Source organism: Onychomys torridus, chromosome 17 (genome assembly GCF_903995425.1).
Source record: "Onychomys torridus chromosome 17, mOncTor1.1, whole genome shotgun sequence".
Taxonomy (NCBI): domain Eukaryota; kingdom Metazoa; phylum Chordata; class Mammalia; order Rodentia; family Cricetidae; genus Onychomys; species Onychomys torridus.
The window spans coordinates 19,545,827-19,565,799 of NC_050459.1; the positions used below are offsets into that span (position 1 = coordinate 19,545,827).

The following is a 19,973-nucleotide window of genomic DNA, read 5'->3' on the forward strand; positions in this document are numbered from 1 at the left end:
TATAGGCAGGACAAGCAGAGAAGAGAATTGTGGGAGGTGGAAGGCTGGGGAGGAGAGACACCGCCAGCTGCCGCCATGGCAAGAAGGATGTAAGGTAATGATAAGCCACGAGTCACGTGGCAAAGTACAGATTTATAGATATGGGTTAATTTAAGATAGAAGAAGTAGATAACAAGAAGCCTGCCATGGCCATACAGTTTGTAAACAATGTAAGTCTCTGTGTGCTTTCTTGGTTGGGACTGAGTAACTGTGGGACTGGCGGGTAAGAGAGATTTGTCCTGACTGGGCCAGGCAGGAAAACTCTAACTACAGCAGGAAAACAAACAAACAAACAAACAAACAAGTGTGAGCCAAACCCCAAATTAGTAGAAGGATAGAAATAATATCAGAGCTAAAATTAACAAAATGAAAAATAATGAACAGTTCAATCATTTCACTATTAAAACAAGGTAGATTCTTTGTAAAAATAAAGATTGACAAACCCTTCATCAAATTAAACAAAACAGAATGATAACAAATAATAAAATTAGAAATTAAAGTGGGGATTTTACCAGAGATACTACTGAAATCCAAAGGACCAGTAGGAAATATTTGAATATATTTCAATACATTTCTAGAAATTAATAAATTTATAGCTCTATATGACCTACCATCATTGAACCAAAAGAATATATCTAAACAGAGGCTAGAGAAATGGCTCAGCAGTTAAAAGTATTGGCTGCAGTGACAGATGGAGGCAGATACAGAGATGCACGGCCAGGCACCAGGCTGAGCTCCGGGAATCCAATTGATGAGAGAGAGGAGAGAGACTGCAGGTGAGGGACATCGAGATCATGATGGAGGACGTGCAGAGATGACCATCCACACTAGTGGAAGCCCATGAACTGTGCACTGGTGGCTGTGGAGCCCCCATGGGACTGGACTAGGCCCTCTGGATACAGAAGACAGTGTTTGGCTCGAACTGTTTTGGGGGGCACCCAGGCAGGGGGATCGAGATCTGTCCCTGGTCTGTGGGCAGGCTTCTGGAATCCAGTGCCTGTGGTGTGACACCTTGCACAGCCTTGGTGCAGTGGGAAGGGGCTTGGACCTGCCTGGGCTCTGCTGACTCTCCACGGGAGACCTCAATCTGGGGGATGTGGGGATGCCGGATGCTTGGGAAAGAGAGTTGGGAGTGGGAGTAAGGAGGAGGGGGGATCTGTGGATAGTATGTGGAGTGAGTAGAAAATTTCTTAATAAAGAAAAATGAAAAAAAAGTAAAAACCAGGCAATGAACTCTCAAGAATTTAAAGAGTACAGGCTGCTCTTCCAGAGGACCCAGGTTCAATTCCCAGCACCTACATGGCAGCTCACAACTTTCTGTAACTCCAGACACCCTCACACAGACACACATGCAGGCAGAACACCAATGCACATAAAATAAAAATAAATTATTTTTAAAAATTTAAAAATATGTATCTAAAGAGATAATGATAACTAATGAAATTGAAAATGAAATAAAAAGTCAACCAACGATGAACAGAGACTAAAACTAGACACATGCCCTGCTGAATTCCACCAGACCCTTCAAAAGAAACAGCCACCCTCCTCAAACCGATCAATAAAACAGAGATGGGAGGAATGCTCACTCAAGAAGCCAGCATTATCTTGACACCAAAACCAGATAAGCACATCCCAGAATATACACCAATTTTGTTGATGACTATAGATGCAAAGATCCTCAATAACATACTTGTAAGTGGAATCCAGCACCACATTAAAAAGATCATATACCATGAGCAGGTTAGTCTCATTCTAGGATCGTAGAGGTGGTCTAACAGATGCAAGTCAATAGATATAGTATACACGTAAGTACATTCAAAGGAAAAAAAAAAAATCACATGACCACGACTGAAGAGATGGCTCAAGGGCTAAAAGTATAAACTGCTCTTCCAGAGGACTTGACTTCTGTTCCCAGCACCCACGTCAAGTGGCTCACAGTTCCCTGTAACTCCAGCTCCAACACCTCTGGCTTCCACAGACACCCATACATATGTGCATATACCCACAAACAGGCACATGCTGTCTTAGTCAGGGTGACTATTGCTGTGATGAAACACCATGACCAAAAGTAAGTTGGAGTGGAAAGGCTTTATTTGGCTTACACTTCCGCATCATAGTCCATCACTGAAGGAAGTCAGGACAGGAACTCAGACAGGGCAGGATCCTGGAGGCAGGAGCTGATGCAGAGGCCATGGAGGGGTGCTGCTGGCTTGTCCCTCATGACATGCTCAGCCTGCTTTCTTATAGAACCCAGGACCACCTGCCCAGGGACCACCACAAGGGGCTGGACCTTCCCAGCCCATCACTAACTAATCAATCACTAATTAAGAAAACGCTCTCCAGGCTTGCCTGCAGCTTCATCTTATGGAGGCCTTTTCAGTTGAGGGTCCCTCCTCTCAGAAGACTCTAGACTGTGTCAAGTTGACATAAAATTAGCCAGCACAACTGACCCCTTGTCACCTTCACACACAACATGTTTTAAGACATGGCCTTTCTTTTTTGTTGTTGTTTTGGTTGTTGCTGTTTTGTTAGGTTCAACCCCCAAGATCTTAGATTAATAAATATCACAAATATAGAACACAATACAAACTTTGACGTTCCATAGTCCTCACCAATTCAAACACTTGAAAAGTTCAGTGTCTGTAAAACTCCAAAGTCTCTTCAAAGTCAAAAGTCTCTTTTAAAAATTCAAAGTCTCACTGGGCAGTGGTGGCACACGCCTTTGATCCCAGCACTCAGGAGGCCTGGGCAGGAGGATCTCTGAGTTCAAGGCCAATCTGATCTACAAAGTGAGTTCCAGAACAGCCAGGACTGTTGTTTCTCAGAGAAACCCTGTCTCAAAAAAAAAAAAAAAAAAAAAAAAAAAACAGAAAGAAAAAAAATTCAAAGTCTCTCAACTGTGGGCACCCTTAAAACCAAAACTATGTTAAATACCTTCTTACCTCAAGAAGGAAGAACCAGGGCACAGTCACAATCTGAACAAAGTAAAACCATGCTCCAACGGTGTAAATAATTCAGTGTCCAATGTCTGGGATTAACTCACAATCTTCTGGACTCCTCCAAGGGGTTTGGGTCACTCTCTGGCCCCACCCTCTTCAGCACACAGAGATAGTCTTCTAGGCTCCAGTTGGTTCCACTCCACCACTGCTGCTGTTCTGGGTGGTCATCCCATGATATTGGCATCTCCAAAACTTCCGGGGTCCCTTACTACAACTGGGCTGCACTTTCACCAATAGCCTCTCCAGGACTCTCTTTGGGAACTCCAGCTCTGCCCCCCAGTGCCAAGACACAGCTGCTCTCCATGACCCCACTTCACACCTTCAAAACCTCCTGGGAACTCTTATCCCACCAAGTTCTGCCACCAGTAGGAGATACATTCTTGCTGCTTCTGAAACACAACTTCTGTGTGCTGACCCTGGGGAAGACCTCATGTCAATGATGCCAGTTTCTTCTTAATCACACTAATTTAGTGTTCACTCTCCTAGCCACCATTTCTACAAAAATGCTTCTCACTTCCATCTATGACCTCTCAAGGAGTCCTGTTGCTGTTCTACTAATGTTCTATTCACGATTACACATGTTCTCCAAAATGACAGCTTTCTAATGTTTTCATTCTGGGCCCTCATCAGAGTTTCAGCCAATATTCCAGTCATCAAACCATGCGTGGTAATTTGAATGGAATTGGCCCCCATAGGCTCATTAGGGGTGGCACTATTAGGAGGAATGACTTTTTTGAGGTAGGTGTGGCCTTGTTGGAGGAAGTGTGTCACTGTGGGGGGTGGGCTTTGAGGTCTCCTATGCTCAAGCTATGCCCAATGACACAGTTCACTTCCTGTTGCCTGTAGATCCAGATGTAGAACTCTCAGCTCTTTCTCCAGCACCATGTCTGCCTGTATGTTGCATGTCCTGTCATGATGATAGAGGACTAAACCTCTGGAACTGTAAGCCAGCCCCAATCAAATGTTTTCCTTTATAAGAGTCGTTGAGGTCATGGTATCTCTTCACATCAATAGAACCCTAACTGAGACACAATGTAAGATTTATCCCCAGCATGATCAAACCTTCTCAGCCTCTGTCCACACTGTTCTAAAGCCACGTCCACATCCTTGGGGATCTGTTACAAAACCAAGGCCACGTCCGCATCCTCGGGGATCTGTTACAGAACCTATTCTACTCCGGTTTCTGTTCTTAGATAAACACTGACTAAAAGCAACTGGTGGAGAAAGGCGTTTCTTTCAACTTACAGTTTACGTTCATCACCCAAGGAGGTTGCAGCAGGAGCTACATCAGAGGCCATGGAGGGGACCCTGCTTCCCGGCCTGCTTCAGGCTCACAGTCAACTACTTTCTTGTACAGCCCAGGAGCACATGCCACTGGATAGCACCTCCCACAGTGGGCGGGGCTGGCCCTCAGCTAGCAACTAAGAAAATGCCTCACAGGTGTGGCCACAGTCCGATCCAGGGGAGGCAGTTCCTCAACTGAGGCCTCCTCAGCCCTGAGAAGCAGTGGTCCTCACCCTTCCTGACGCTGCGACCCTTCAACACAGTTCCTCATGTGGCAGTGACCCTCAGCCATACAATTATTTTTGTTCTTACTTCAGAACTGTAATTTTGCTACTCTTATGAATTGTAATGTAAATATCTGTGCTTTCTGATGGTCTCAGGTGACCCCGTCACAAGGGTCAGTTGACCCTCAAAGGGATCACAACCCGTAAGTTGAGAACCACTGTCCTAGAATGTCAAGTTAACGGCTAACTATGACAGCACCACATTTCATATGCCCTAAAGGGCCAGTCACATCAGCCTCTTCTGGACATCTATACAGTAAATACTGCAACCAAGGTAACTACTGCCAAGGTAACTTCCAAGGAGGCTGGAAGCCCCAGGAGGTGGGCAGCAGAGTCGGCCTCTGGGTCCTCTCCTTCTGCCTTCTGGCCCCCTATGACTCTTTGCATACATGGTCTAGTGTGGTCCCTGCCTCCTCTTAGAAGTTGTGGAGGCTAGGGTGTGGTTTCTGTTTACTCTGTTTGTTTTGTTGTTTTTCCCACATGACACAAGCTAGTGTCATCCAGGAAGACGGAACCTCCGTGGAGAAAACATCTCCATCAGATTAACCTGTAGGCAAATCAAACCTGTGAGGCATTTTCTTGATGAACGATTAATGTGGGAGGGGCCGGGCTGCTGTGGACAGCGCCAAACCACTCAGGTGCTCTTGGGTTGGATGAGAAAGTAGGGGGATGCGAGGCAGTGACAGGTGAAATGTCCGGGGAGGGGGGCGGTGCCAGCCTCGTCTATATAACAAGTTCCAGACAAGCCAGAGCTACATCAAAACCCTGTCTTAAACAAAACCAAAGCGGTTGATTAAACCACGAGGGGCAATCTGGAAGGCAGCACTCTTCCTTGGTTCTTTTTGACTCCCTGCCTCTGGGTTCCCGCCCTGAGCCCCTTTTCTGGATTGCACATGATAGACAAGGACCTGTAAGACGTAATAAGCTCTTCTCCCCTAAGGAGCTTTTGGTCTTAGTGTTCATCACAGCAATAGATAGCACACTGAGATAGAAGTATATGACGACTTGGGACTAAGATCTTTAGCTCATGATCTCACTCAGCTTCAAGTACATCCCTGAAGGCACTATCTCCAGACAGAGTTGCAGTGAGGGCTAGAGATTCCACATGTGAAATTCGAGGGAGCCCAGTGCAGTCCTCGACCAAGCTCTTGGATACAAAACCAACCACAAGGCCCATAAAGGGAAATGTGACAAACCGTACATCATCAAAACTGTAAGTGTTTGTATTTCAAATACTTTGGAAAAAAAAAAAAAAAGCAAGTACTAAACTGGGACAAGAACATTACAACTCATCCATCAGACAAAGACCTGGAGAAGAATATGCAATGAATTCTAAGGATTCCAAAGTAAACAAACCCAGACTTCAAGGGAATGAATGATCTGAATCAACATTTAAATGAAAGGCACATCAATACCTCACAGACCCCTGGAAGACATCACACATTCAGAGGAGAGTATGAAGGAAGCTATAGCAGCTCCTCCCACACCCCATGGCCACATCAAATGTCCATTGTCACGGGGAACAACTGGAATGCTGCATTATTACTCGTGTGAACTATAAATTGATGTGGTCACAGATGCTGTGGAAGACCACATGGTAGCCTCTAGATGTGCTAAGCATAAACTTATCTGTTTCCCTGCTAAGAGTCTAACCAAAAGAAAGGAAAATATCTGTGCACGCATGAATACTCATAAACAGTTTTTCACAAAAGCCAATATCTGAAAATGAGCCAAAAATAGCTGTCAGCTGGTTAATGATTCAATAAATAGGATACTCCATGTTAATTTTAAGAAAGCAAATAACCTGATAATTGTTCCAGATAAACCTAATTAAAATAAGTGTGATCATCAACGGTCACTGAGATGTGGGGATAGAAAGAGAGGTGAACCACAATTGGGCAAGGGGGCGCTATTTAGGACTAGAGAAACATTCTACAGTAGAATATGCTGGGTTTGCAAGCCGCATATTCACAGTCGTGGAGATCATTACCATGGCTGCATTCCACACCATGAAATCCGTGCCTCAGCAAACTTCAGTCAGCTCCCTCCTATGTGGAACCTGGATCGCACACATGACATGGGAGTAGAAGGGGGCTACTTGTAAGAAGTAGTAAAATAGTGGGAGGGGGAAGAGACAGGACAACCGTGTACAATCAATATATACTAATTAAAAGATGGATCGCACGCTGGAGAGATGGCTGGGCCGGTAAAATGCCTTGGCAGCATGAGGACTTGAGTTTGATCCCCAGAACACACATTTTTAAAAAGACAGTTGTGCTTGGCACATGCTTATAATCCCAATCCTGGGAAAGTGAGGACATGCTGTGGAACAATCCTTTCCTACTCTGTGAATAATGTTTTACTCTCCTTGGTTGATAAAAAGCCGACAGGCTGGTACCTGGGCAGGAAGTTAGGTGGGAAAGCCAAACTGAGAATGATGGGAAGGAGGGCGGAGTCAGGAACAAAGCATCAGAAAAAAGGTTTTTGTTGAAAGATATTAACAAAATCAGCTACCTCAGAGAACATTGTTCTCCTCCAGGATCTCTAGATATCTCCTTAATGTCAAATAAATTAATAAATCACTTAAATTTTCTGTTATTTTGTCATGTGAACTGCTAAAAATACTATGAAGAACTGACAAGATTTTTAGCAGCCCATTCTAATTTTTATATTTGCTTTGGCCGTAAAAACTTTACATTTCTTATCAGTAGTAATATTAGATATTTACATGATACCATCATACAATTTATACGTTCCGTAGCTATGTGATACAAATGAGTTTTATAAAACAATTTGTATAGTGAATTGATGCATCTTACTTCTGAGCTTGTACTATTTTCAATTTTCTCTGGAAATATGACTTGCACAAACGAACTTTTAGTATCTGAAGAGAGAAAAACATAGTTAGTAACCTTGGCTTTAATTTGACTAAATGTTGCATTTCTTTCATAAGGTTTACTTAGCCAATATGCGTGGCTCATCACCGTGTGCTACTTTGAAAATTCCAGCGCTCACTTCATGAGTACAGGCTAAAACTGGAATTAGCCAGAGAAAATTAGTGGCCTCTGCGCAAGCATGGAGTGTTCCATATTTAAAACAAAACCCTGAAAACATTTAATTTGGAAAACAGACAAAAGGAGGTGTTCAACATACTCAGAACGTGTTCACAACAAGAACACATATGTGATATTTTGTTTGTGCGCTAACAAATAAAGCTTTCCTGGAGATCAGAGTGTGGAGCCAGCCACCAGTCAACCATAAAGGCCACGCAGTGGTGGCACATACCTTGAATCCCAGCACTTGGGAGGAGGAAGCAGGAAAATCAGGAGTTCAAGGCCCCCCTGGGCTACACAGGACTGATCCAGTCTAAAAGAGAAACAAAGCCAGGCATGGAGGCTCATGCCTTTAATCCCAGCACTTGGGATCTCATGCCTTTGATTCTAGTACTTGGGAGGCACACACCTTTAATCCCAGCACTAGGGAGGTAGAGACAAGAAGTGATATGGTTGGGCAGAGAGAGGCATATAAGGCAGGAGGAGCCAGGAGCTCAGTACCCTTTATCAGTCTGAGGAGTCGTCGAGGTAAGAACTCTCTGGTGGCTGACTGCTCTGCTGCTCTAGTCTTTCAGCTTTTACCCTTGGTATCTGACTCCAGGTTTTATTATTAAGACCAATTAGAATTCATGCTACACACACAGACAAAAATAAACCAATCAAATATAATTCAAGAAAACCTTGCTGAAATAAAAAATTTTGAAACAATAAACCAGAAAGTGCCTGGCCTGTTGGGAACAATGCACAGAAATGAGTCAAAGGTGAGCCATAGTCTGTGACATTGTTGAGCTTTTAAAATCAAGAATCAAGTGGGAATATAAATTGAAAAACATCACACATCACTGTTCTGGTTCGGTTACTTTTGGCTTGACACAGCTAAGTCATCTGGGAGGAGGAAGATCCAGTGAGAAAATGAACCCTTAAGATTGACCCCTAGGCAAGTCTGTGGGCCATTTCCTTGATTAACAGTTGACGTCAGCAGGCCAAGTCCACTGTGGGTCAGGCCACTTCTGGGAAGTTGGTACTGAGTTGCATCAAAAGCAAGCTGCATGGGCTATGAGAGCAAGCCAGTAAGCAGCTTTCTTCCATGGCCTCCACTTAAGTTCCAGCCTCCAGGTTCCTGCCCTGAGTTCCTGCCTAAGCTTCCCTAATGATGGACTGTGACATGGAACTGTAAGATGACATACGTCTGTAGTGGGTAGCCATCCCAGCATTGGCCTGGAAGTTCCAACCCCCATTGAGGCTTCAGTAATGATCACGCCCACAAGGCAGGGCAGAGGAAGGAGCGGAAGACCGAGGAGCAGGAGGAGGTGCTCTCTTGGTTCCGGGACGCGGGACACTAGAGGTGGACCGAGCAGAGTTCTCCAGAGAACACCGCCGGACTACCCTATACCTTTGCCTGCAACCTACCCCTTCATTTGTAAGTTACCCCACAAAATAAACCTCCCTTTTAACTACGTGGAGTGGCCTTAATAATTTCACCAATATACGTCTTTTCCTCTCCAAGTTGCTTTGTGTCATGGAGTTTATCCCAGCACTAGGGAGTAAACTGTGTCAGACCATAAAGGGAAAAATGCAGTGTGACTCAGGTATTTAATATTAAAACACTCCAATTGGAGACCCAAGAAATTTATACTAAATAACACTGTCAGTCAAGTACCAAAGAAAAGATGAATATTTATAAATGAATTCCCCAAGAAACTAATCCTCATGCCCTTCACAACAGACAGACAGATCCCCCCCCATAACTATACCTATATTGTACTATAAAGTCTAGAAGTAAGCATTAAATAAACTCAAATACAGAATAAAGGCTGCGCACCAGCTGTGGGACCCACAGCTATGTGACTGAAGTCAGTCCAAAAACCAAGGACAAATCTCAGAAGTTGTGAGGTAGAGAGGCCTTGTAAAGCAAAGAGAACAGTCAAAAGAAAGAAACGTCCAACAAGATTCCAGATTCCAATGAAAGCAAGAAGACAACGTCTGGGGTAAAGACAAGGAGCTGCATTTTACGTGCAAAAGCCTTCATCGGCCAATCATCTCAACTAACCTGTCAGGTTATACCCAAGGCACAAACCCTGAGTGTCAGGGATGCAGAGAGAAGCCATATACACACAGGCATTGTGGGAAAGGCTTCATCTATCTTGACTTCAAAAACTCCAGTGAAACCACCACACAGCAAACACACATCCTTAGAGACGAAGGTGAAGGGAGTTTGGGGAGGTTTGCATTACCAACAATTTGTTCTTTGACATGAAGGAACTCACATTGAGGGATGTATGGAAAGTGGTGGAAAGCATGCATTTGCTTCCAAGAAGTTGTTTTTTGTTTGTTTGTTTGTTTAAAGATTTATTTATTTATTATGTACACAGAAGAGGGCACCAGATCTCATTACAGATAGTTGTGAGCCGCCATGTGGGTGCTGGAAATTGAACTCAGGACCTCTGGAAGAATAGTCAGTGCTCCAGCCCAGCTTCCAAGAAGTTTTAAAAATGAGATAATACACATTAAAGATGGTCATACCAATGTAAGGAATATGGGCAAGAGCTCTTCTTTTATCACATGCACTGAGAGAAACCCTCTAAATATGGACAGTATGGGGACAACTGCATCTCTCTCATGGGCTTTCAAAAACACAGTGATACACACACACTCATAAAGACAAGGGCTGTAGGAAACCACCCAGTTTTCACCGTTCTTTTCAAATTCATGAAAACACTCCGGAGAGACTCTCCATGGATGTACTACGTGAGAAAGCCATGGCATATTGCACAAGTCTTGGGGCACACATGAGAACACACCCTGGAGAGCTGCTCCATGGGAAAAAAATAGAAAGAATGTGCAAAAAATTGCTGCCACAAAACTAAGCAAGGAGGGAACATCTCCAAACCACCCACATACTTAGAAACTCAGTCAGAATGTATGGCTAGAAAGCTTATGAAAACTATAGGACTGAAGCTTTCAACTGAGGGCAAAAATAATTTCTTCTTCTCTTAAGGTGTTTCTGAATACTGTTGCCGCAATGACAGCAGTAACCAATATGGTACAGTGTAACTTCATCCACATACAATGTAGAAAGAAAGGCTTGGGAAAGCTTTGGACCAGTGTTGTTCTATGTCTGTTTTTAATTAACTGTACAAAATAATGGATTTCATTACACTATTTCATATGGACATGAAACATACTCTGGTCATATTCTATTTTTGTTTAAATTGTGTGTGTGTGTGTGTGTGTGTGTGTGTGTGTGTGTGTGTGTGTGTTACATAGTCCATAGTGTACCAGAGGTGTTCCGAAGACAGCTTGTTGTAGACGGTTTTCTCCTTCCACTGTGTGAGTCCTAGGGATCAAACCCAGGTTGTCAATCATGACAGCAGATACATTTACCTGATGAGCCCTTTCTCTTGTGGTAGATTTCAGGATTATAGATCTCTACTTTATATTCTCTAAGCAATGCATGTAAGTGTAAAAACTACTATTTATTCCACTCATTTAATAAAATGGTTTGCATTTTAAGAGAGGAATAATTAGAACTATTTGTTCTTAGAGGAAATTTTTAAAAATGCAAGGACAAAATTAACATATAAGCAAAAGAGTAATTATCTTGAATACAAATAAAATAATTACACAGAGCTTTGCCTGGAGTAATGCTATCCAAATGAGAGTTTACAAGGTTTCTCTGTGTAACAACCTTGGCTGTCCTGGATCTCGCTCTGTAGACCAGGCTGGCCTCCAGCTCACAGAGATCCGCCTGCCTCCACCTCCCGAGTGTTGGGATTAAAGGCATGTGCCACCACTGTCCAGCACAACTGAGAGTTTTTACTGAGGCTCAATCACTATTCAGGATCTGAAATCTGTCACCATTTAAAATTCTGAAAAGATTCACGGTACTGAGCTTACTGTCTTTACTGTTATAATCTATTTCTGACTAGTTATTTCGGGAAATGATTTCTTTCTTCCAGTGGTGGCCAGTCTTGGGCAACAGAACCTCTCTACACTATGAGCATCCCTTCTTCTATAGAATGGAGCTTGCTACATTGTTTCATATTGTTTTAGCAGAGGCTGCTTGGCAACTCTCTAACACAGACCTCAGTTTTCCCAACAGGTGTCTATTTCCATGTGACCTGCTACTCAACACTCATTGCTCAACATTCAGGCTATAGGCATATATTTTAACTTTGTAGTGGTAGCATACCACTCTACCAGTCTATGTAAGATAGGAAACTGTATAACAGTAATAAATAAACCCCGAAATTTGTGTGACCTCACATAACGAGAGTGTATTTGTTTTCCAAAGTCTGGGAGTTTTCATTCAATTAGTAACTTAGAAATTCTAGTGACACAGTGTACATCTGTGACCTTAAGAGTTACTGTGGCATCAAGAAAAGGAGATGGAATTTATTAATATAATGTTACTGTTCACTTTAAAATAGTTAAGTTTATTACATGAAGTTCACTTTAATAAAAAAAAAAGAATTGTGTGTATGCATGTGTGTGTGTGTGTGTGTGTGTGTGTGTACATACATACCCATGTAGGTATGTGGTGGCCAGGGGAGGACATTGGTACCCTTTCTTATCGCTCTCTGCCTTTTACCTTGAGATCGTCTCTTGCTGCAACTGGAGCTCACAATTTTATGGCTAGGCTAGCTAGCAAGCAAGCCCCAGAAATCCTCCTGTCTCAGAACCTTCCCCCCAAATCCCACCCCAGCACTGGACACACAGGTACAGGTGCCCACATCTGGATGTTTTTTACAAATCAGTGTTAGGGATCTGAACTCATGTCCCTGAGCTTACCCAGCAAATACTCTTAAGTACCAAGCCATTTCCCCAACCCTTTAGTAAGAATTATTACAGAAACTCATAAGAGAATTCTAACATGTCTTCAAACAAAAATTTTTTTAAATTACCAATGAAACTATAGAAAGTGACCTGGGGAAAAGAATTAATGAAGAGATCAATATGGACAGATAAGAAAAGACAGGCAGTGGGGGCAAGAAGGAAAACACAGAAAGAAGATCAAAAAGTCTTAAGTAGTTTTCATATATTAGCTCAAAGAATATAGCATTCATCTAAAATAAATGCATAAAGAGAGAAAGTGATATCTGTAATGGTTTATATAATATTCATAATAAAGTTAAAGAGAGTATGAGGAAGCTGAATATGCCTGTCTACTTGTGATCCTAAGTACAAAATTCTAAGCAAAATTTAGTCTACATCAATTGAATTAATATATCAAAATGGTAAAGCATGACCAAGAAGAATTTATCCCAAGAATTCCTATAGCAGTTGAAATGAGAAAAAATACTTCTGCTATTCTCAACACATATAGAAGTAAGAGCATATGACCATACAACAGATGAAAAAGCAATAAATATGCACGACTGAAAACTCTTCACAGACAAAAATTATTTTGATAAAGATTTCAGCAAAGTAGATACCTGTTCGTTTAAATGACCAAACAATAATAAAACATTTGAGCAGCCAGTTGGTGATGGTGCACGCCTTTAATCCCAGCACTTGGGAGGCAAAGGCAGGCGGATCTCTGTGAGTTCGAGGCCAGCATGGTCTGCAGAATAAGCTCCAGGACAGGCACCAAAGCTACACTGAAAAACCCTGTCTCGAAAAAACAAAAAAACAAAAACAAAAACAAAAACAAAAAACAAACATTTGAGCAGGCAAGATAGCTCAACAGGTAAAGGCACTTACCATGCAGGCCCGGCGTCCGGAGTTCAATTTCTGGCACCCATGTAAAGGTGGAAAGAGAGAACTAACTCCTCAAAGTTGTCTTCTGACCTCCCTCCATGTGCCGTAGCACCCACAGCCCAAGGCCCTCGCAATAACAAGCAAAAAACAAAACAAAACAAAAAAAACAACCCATTTCAATTAAAAACTGAACTTTCACAAAGATGATTCATCTGTACAACAGATATCTGTTCAATGGAAGCCCTTGCTCACATTACTATTAAAGGTAGGAACCAGTCACGATGATTCCTATTGTTTACAGGCCCCAGCCTGGATGAAGGACAAGGACATATCCGTTATCGTAAATAGAGAATGATATGATCATCTACAACAATAAAAGCAGAACAAAAGCAATCGAGTATAAAATTAACATATCACTCACTTCAGAAGCACCAGTAATGAACAACTTTTTTAAAGGATCCCATTCATGAATGGGACAGAAAACTGTGCTAGACTGAAGAACAAGAAAGTGGAGAAAACTATGGAACCTAGACCATCCAAACAAGGATAAGCCATGTTCTTACACTTAATGTTTTTTAAAACTTTTCAAATAAACTAAAATACCTACCAAACCAATGCAACCCATTCAAAACCCTGAGAACTTTTAACGAAATGTGTATAATCCATCCACAAAGTAGAATGTGCAATCGCAAGCAATATAATATTGGCACATCACAGTGGAACCACCTTGCTGAGCCACATGCCAGTGTTAGAGGAGCTTCTGTTTCAGATTTACCAACACCAGGGACTGAGCAAAGTCACGTGAACCCTGTCATAGGCAGGAAGAAGTAAACGTGTATGTTCTCAGGCTGGGGGTAGGAGCAAGTTAGGAAGAAGTTTTCAGTGGTATGAATGTTTAACTACGCTGGAGGGAGGGTTTTAAGAGGTCTATTGGAACATGGTTTCTACAGTGAACAGCAACATGTTGTGTTTTCTAAAACATTTTTTAAAAACAGAATTGGGGGGGGGATACAATAAAATAATAAAGGGCATCCAAAAACTAAAACTTAGGCTCTGCAAAAAGATAATGCCAAGAGGAAAAGAAAGGGCATAGACTGAGAAAAAAAAAATGTTCTTCAAAAGAAGATCTGGACTGGGGCAATAGCTCAGTGGATAAAACACCCATCGTGCAAGTATGAGGTCCTGAGTTCAAATCTCCAGAAGCCAACTAAAGCTGGGCATGGGAAGACACATCTGTGATTCCTGTGGTCCTACAGAGGGATTGGATGTGGAGACAGAATGTCCCTGGAAGTGCAAGGGCCAGCTCGGCAAAGTGAAAACCAAGAGAGGATCTTTAAATAAAGTGCAAGGAGAGACTGACATCTGGGGCTGTTGTCCTCTGATCTCTGTATCATCACACACACACACACACACACACACACACACACACACACACACACACACACACACCAGACATATAGACACATATAAGAAGGTTAAAGCACATCTGATAGAAGATTATAACATACAAAGAATTTTTAAAGTGAAGAGTGGCACAGAACTCACGTTTAAAAATGGACAAATAGCCTGAAAAGACCCCTCTCAAAAAGAAATAAAGAGCAAGTGAGCCTATGAGAAGATCTTGACAGTAGGGCTGAAGAGAGGGCTCGGCGTTTAAAGGCTAGGCTGAAGGCCAAACATCACGATTTCAACAGCATATGCCATTAGGAAATTGTAAATTAAAACAATGAGACACTACTACATCCTCTTACCATCATAATGACTCCAAAGGAATGAAAAACTGTGTTCATATAAAACCTGAGCGTGCATGTAGACAGTGGCTGTCTTCACCACTGTTGAAATGGGGAGCCGCTGAGATGTCTCTCTGTAGCTAAATGGATAAACTGTGGCTGATACAGACAACGGAATGGATAGTTTTCAACACTTCGAAGAAATAAGCTATCAAGCCACAAAGAGACATTAAGGAATCCAAATTGCATGCTTCAAATTAAAAGAAACCTGTCTGCAAGGCTAGCTACATCATGCATGATTCCAACTGTACAACCTTCTGGGAAAGGCAGACAGGGAAGGGTGGTTGCCTAGGGAGAGTGGGAAGGAGGAGGGATGGGATCCCGCACAGAGGATTGTCAGGTCAGTGAGGCTACTCTGCCTGACACTGCAGTGATGGGCAAAACACAGAGCATCAGAACCCAAGTGCAAGCAGGCTCGTCCGCTGAAACAAATACATCCCTGTTGACCCCTGTGGAAGGATGGAGAACAGGGACTACATCCAAACACTATTTTCTGCTCTCTTTCACTATGAATCTGAAACTGCCCTAAAAAGTAAAGTTTAATGATTTTTCTTTTTTTAAAAAACTGTTTGAAGAGCTGGAGAGGTGGTTCAAAGGTTACAAGCACTAACCGTTTCCAGAGGACCTGGGTTGGATTCCCAGCACCCACATGGCAGCTCACAACTGTTTGTAATTCCAGTTCTAAGGAATACTGTTTCACCTTCTCCTGACCTCCAAGGGCACCGGGCCCAGCAGTGGTCCACAGACTTACATGCAGGCAAAATACCCATACACGTAAAATTTAAATTAAAAAAAAAAATCTTTTAAAAGCTGTTGGTAAATTTGTGTATTTCCCACAGTTTTAAAGATTAAAGATAATACATTAATATATACAGGCATAAAAATCAATCTTCAATATTGATATTCCATTGAATTTCATGAAGAAAAGTTTGCTGGTTTAAGTCTATATAAATACATGTATATTGTATGTGTGTGTGTGTGTGTGTGTGTGTTTATGTATGTATGTATATATATATATATTTTTTTTTTTCAATTAAGTAAAAAGAGGTGAGGGAGTTTTGGGGGGTTGGATGGACTAAAGGGAAGAAAGGGGAGTTATTGATATATTTTAATCTAAAAAAATTGAGTAAAGCTTGCTGGTATGTTTTTAGATTCTGTATTGCAACTATTCTCCTCTTGGCCCAACATAGGTGTAGCATGCAGAGAGCCTGTGATTGTCTGAAACGGCTACTTTTGTACCTCGTTAGTTAAACACGCAGCACCAGACTGGAAGCAGAAGGACTACAATCTAGGCGTCTTCTCTCGATGCAGGTGTTAAGGAGATCTGCGGGAAATCAAAGCTAGGCCAGCTTTCTATCCTGCCCCTGGAGAACAGTTCTTAGCTGTGTTTCCATTTTGGCTTTTCTTAGTTTTCAAGTGTGTTAACATGTAAAAGGTATGGCTCTGTTGTTTTAAATATTACTACACGCCCTTACATTTCTACTTTAATTTCTAATGTAATAAACAGGAAGAGGGCACTCACCCGAACCCGACCGTGCTGGCACCCTGCCTTCACTTTCCCACTCTCCCATGTGAGGAAGCCCCGACAGGGAAGCAAAAGACGCATTCCACAAGGTCTACAGGACGTCCGGCAACACGTCAGAGCTAGAGACAAGCGCTGGACTCACAACTTGGGCATCACCACCTGCCAGGTTGCCGTGAGCATCTAAAGCACCCTACTTGATCCGACAATTCAGCCAGGAGTATGCCCCTGCCCAGACCCCATGTGCACTCTGAGCTTGGGGTTGTGTGGGTCATTGGCCTTCCGTTCTTATTTCCGGACGAATTAGTATGGCATGCACATCATCTGTGGACAGTGGTTTTGGAGTTTAAGTGGGGTTCCAGAGCTGTCGGGAGCCCTTTGGGGGGATATGCTTTTTGAGTTTTATGACGTGCATGACAGACCTACAAGAAAAAGTGTCCCCCAAACTCAGAGTGCCAGCCCCGCGGGGCGCTCACCGGCTCCTGATGCCAGCACGCTCCCGAGCAGCAGCAGCAGTGGGCACAGCGTGGCGCCCAGCATGGCGCCTCCTGGAGCACCCAGGCAGTTGTAAAGCCGTTGCGTGGGGCACGTGCGTGGGGCCTGGGTGGGCCACGTCTTTGGAGCGCACCCACTCCTACCCCGCCTCCATCTGCCACCACTCACCTCAGTTCTCACCCTGATCCCCCCGCGCTGTGGCAAAACCCGCACATGTGGAGCTGGAGACGCTTGTGATGGCGCACCGGAGCCAAAGCACAATATATGTACGTATTCTTTCTAAGGTTAAACTAAGATTTGTTTTCGCGATGTGTGGAGAAATATTTCAAGAAAGAGTAAAATGATTTTCTTAGTCTGGATTAATGCTTCCGCAAGCACAAGGCTGCTTGGACTCGCCACCAGGCTCTCTTTCCCACCTGGTTTTCTGGTGCACTTTGGCTAAAACTCATGCAATCTCGTTCTTCTTAGAAACTTACCAGTGCAATTCATTTACTCAGCAATGGCAGATCCCCGATATTCTACAGTGCCTACATGTCAGCCCACCACCTAGCTGAAGCCTCAGGGCTATAGTCACATGCTGAAGGCAGACTCCCGTCAGTCAGCCACCTTTCTTCATCCCCAGAGGTGGGCGGGACCTGCGGCTTTCAACACCGCCTTGTTCCTCACCAGGGTAACTGCTAAAATGTTTATCCTGAAAAGTGAACTTTATATCTTCTAATGTGTTTTCCTTCAACACAGGCGTTATGCACATTTGGCAAAAGTCATAACACATAAATTAATAAGACTCCAAATAGTTGTGTATTTAGAAAGTAACAGGAAGTCCAAAAAGGAATTTCAAGTATTTTATTTGTTGTAAATGTTTTTATTTTAATATGTATATATACACAAACCAAAATATTATTTTAGAAAACTAATGAAATTCAGTTAATATACCTATTATTAAACTTCTTTATGAAAGATTATGAAAAAATTTAAGTGTTTAAAATTTTAGTGTCAATATCATTTCTTTCAAAGTACAAATTCATTTTAATACAGCTGAGATAGTAACTCACAGATGCCATGATAACGTCTGTAGTTACCTAAGGAAACCATTTCTTCCTTCCTCTCTCCACTCTAATTTTTATGAAAATATTAGTCAAAAGAGACAAGATCCAGCACACCTTAGTAAATGTAAACATCCTAAATGACTCAATATCAAGCTTTGAAATTCAGATTTGAGAGTTAAAGTGCTCATGAATTCTCAAGTGGTTTTATTACAACAGCTCACCTGGCGGAAGGCATTCTCCGTGCTTCTGTACAGTCGACACCTATCTGCTTGGGTCTACCACCTTGTACTGTACCGTAAAGTGTGACTTCAACCAAAGCAGCACTACCATAATGCTTTGTAAAATGTGCACCTCAACTACAGCAACACTACCATAATGCTTTACATGATGCGTAAAGAAAATTTAGTGTTAAATCAATTTCTACCATTCATTATAGCTGAAAGATCATAAAAATGGAAGCCAGTAACTGATTTAGTGTTAAATCAATTTTATCATAGCTATTATTCGTGAAAGATCATAAAAAGTGGAAGCCAATAACTGAATACACACCATTATTTCAAACTTTCAAATTATATCACGACCTAGTAATTGTAGTTCTTGTGTATTCTTCTTCGGGACATCTGCATTTTTGTGTATGAGAAAGAGACAGGAATCTGTATAAATGGCTGTTAATCCATGCAAGATGAAATCGTAGACATTATTGGCAGTTAGTCAGTTTTCCTAGGTTAATACATGTTCAAATGTTCAACCAGAAACTATTAATGAAAACTAAGGTTACATTTAAGCACATCATGACAAATTTGACACCAATACAGTTAATTTGAGAATCATTACAATATTATGTTCACAATAACTTAATCCACGTTAAGGGCATTAAACTCACAAATGACCAAAGGAGACGTTTTTAATGATAGGAAGTTAACTCTAAATCTCCTGGAGTGTCTGCACATTCCTGTATTTCTCAACTCCCCACTCCGTTTCTGTGTTAATAAAGCTTGTTTTGTGGTAGTTTGTTTTCATCCACAGTTGGAAGAGAAAGGCTTTTCAAGAAAACATCAGGAAAAAAAAAAAAAAAAGCATTTGCTCAGTTCCCTGAAGACATCTGAGAAATAAAAACCTAACATCAGGTGAGGGAGCTGTACAATGGAGGGGCAGGAGCCGGCCGAGCAGGAACCAAATTTCCCTGAGATGATATTTTTGGCTGTGGTGGAGGTGGCCTGGGAGGAGAAAAAAAAAAGTCAGCAGAGTGCGTGGACTGGATGAAATAATGCTGGATTCATGACAAGTTCAACACAACACGACCCTCAACCTCTCTGAGCACAGGCAAGAAGGGCACTTTCTACTCTGTGCTCCAAGATCATTGTCCATATGGTATTCACTGGCTAAAGAAAGGGACCTGGCGTTAGACTAGTGTAGGCTGGTCTAACTGGTCTAAAATGGGGAATCAGTGTGTGTGTGTGTGTGTGTGTGTGTGTGTGTGTGTGTGTGTGTGTGACAGCTGAGCACTCAGTTCCGAATAGGACATCTATGCACCCCCTCTGTGGTTCATGGAACACCCAAGAAAAGGCAGTAGAGAGAACCAAAGATCCTGAGAACTGGAGATGTGCTGGGAAACCCTGTGTCCTGGCTGTGACCTGGCTGTTAAACCCAAGAAGCTGCAGACATGGAGGGCACCCAGACAAGATCTAATTGAAAAAAAGCCCACCAGCATCCCATCACGTATGTATGTAGGAGGAACTCATGGGACCTGCCCCCCTCCCT

General features: G+C 42.5%; 2 protein-coding genes across 2 annotated transcripts in view; both read right to left on the minus strand.

Annotated features, from left to right (window-relative positions):
- Window positions 1–18,447, minus strand: part of Adam32 (ADAM metallopeptidase domain 32) — a 102,963-nt gene extending 84,516 nt beyond the window's left edge. Inside the window, exons 1-3 of the mRNA XM_036166914.1 lie at window positions 18,434–18,447; window positions 17,148–17,219; window positions 16,672–16,765 (exon numbers count right to left, since the gene is read on the minus strand). Coding sequence (XP_036022807.1) covers window positions 16,672–16,765; window positions 17,148–17,219; window positions 18,434–18,447 — 180 coding nt within the window. The remainder of the gene's footprint in view (window positions 1–16,671; window positions 16,766–17,147; window positions 17,220–18,433) is intronic.
- Adam9 (ADAM metallopeptidase domain 9) overlaps window positions 18,031–19,973 on the minus strand; it is an 82,349-nt gene continuing 80,406 nt past the window's right edge. The window contains exon 22 of the mRNA XM_036209386.1: window positions 18,031–19,429. Within this exon, the coding sequence (XP_036065279.1) occupies window positions 19,336–19,429 (94 nt within the window). The 3' untranslated portion in view covers window positions 18,031–19,335. The remainder of the gene's footprint in view (window positions 19,430–19,973) is intronic.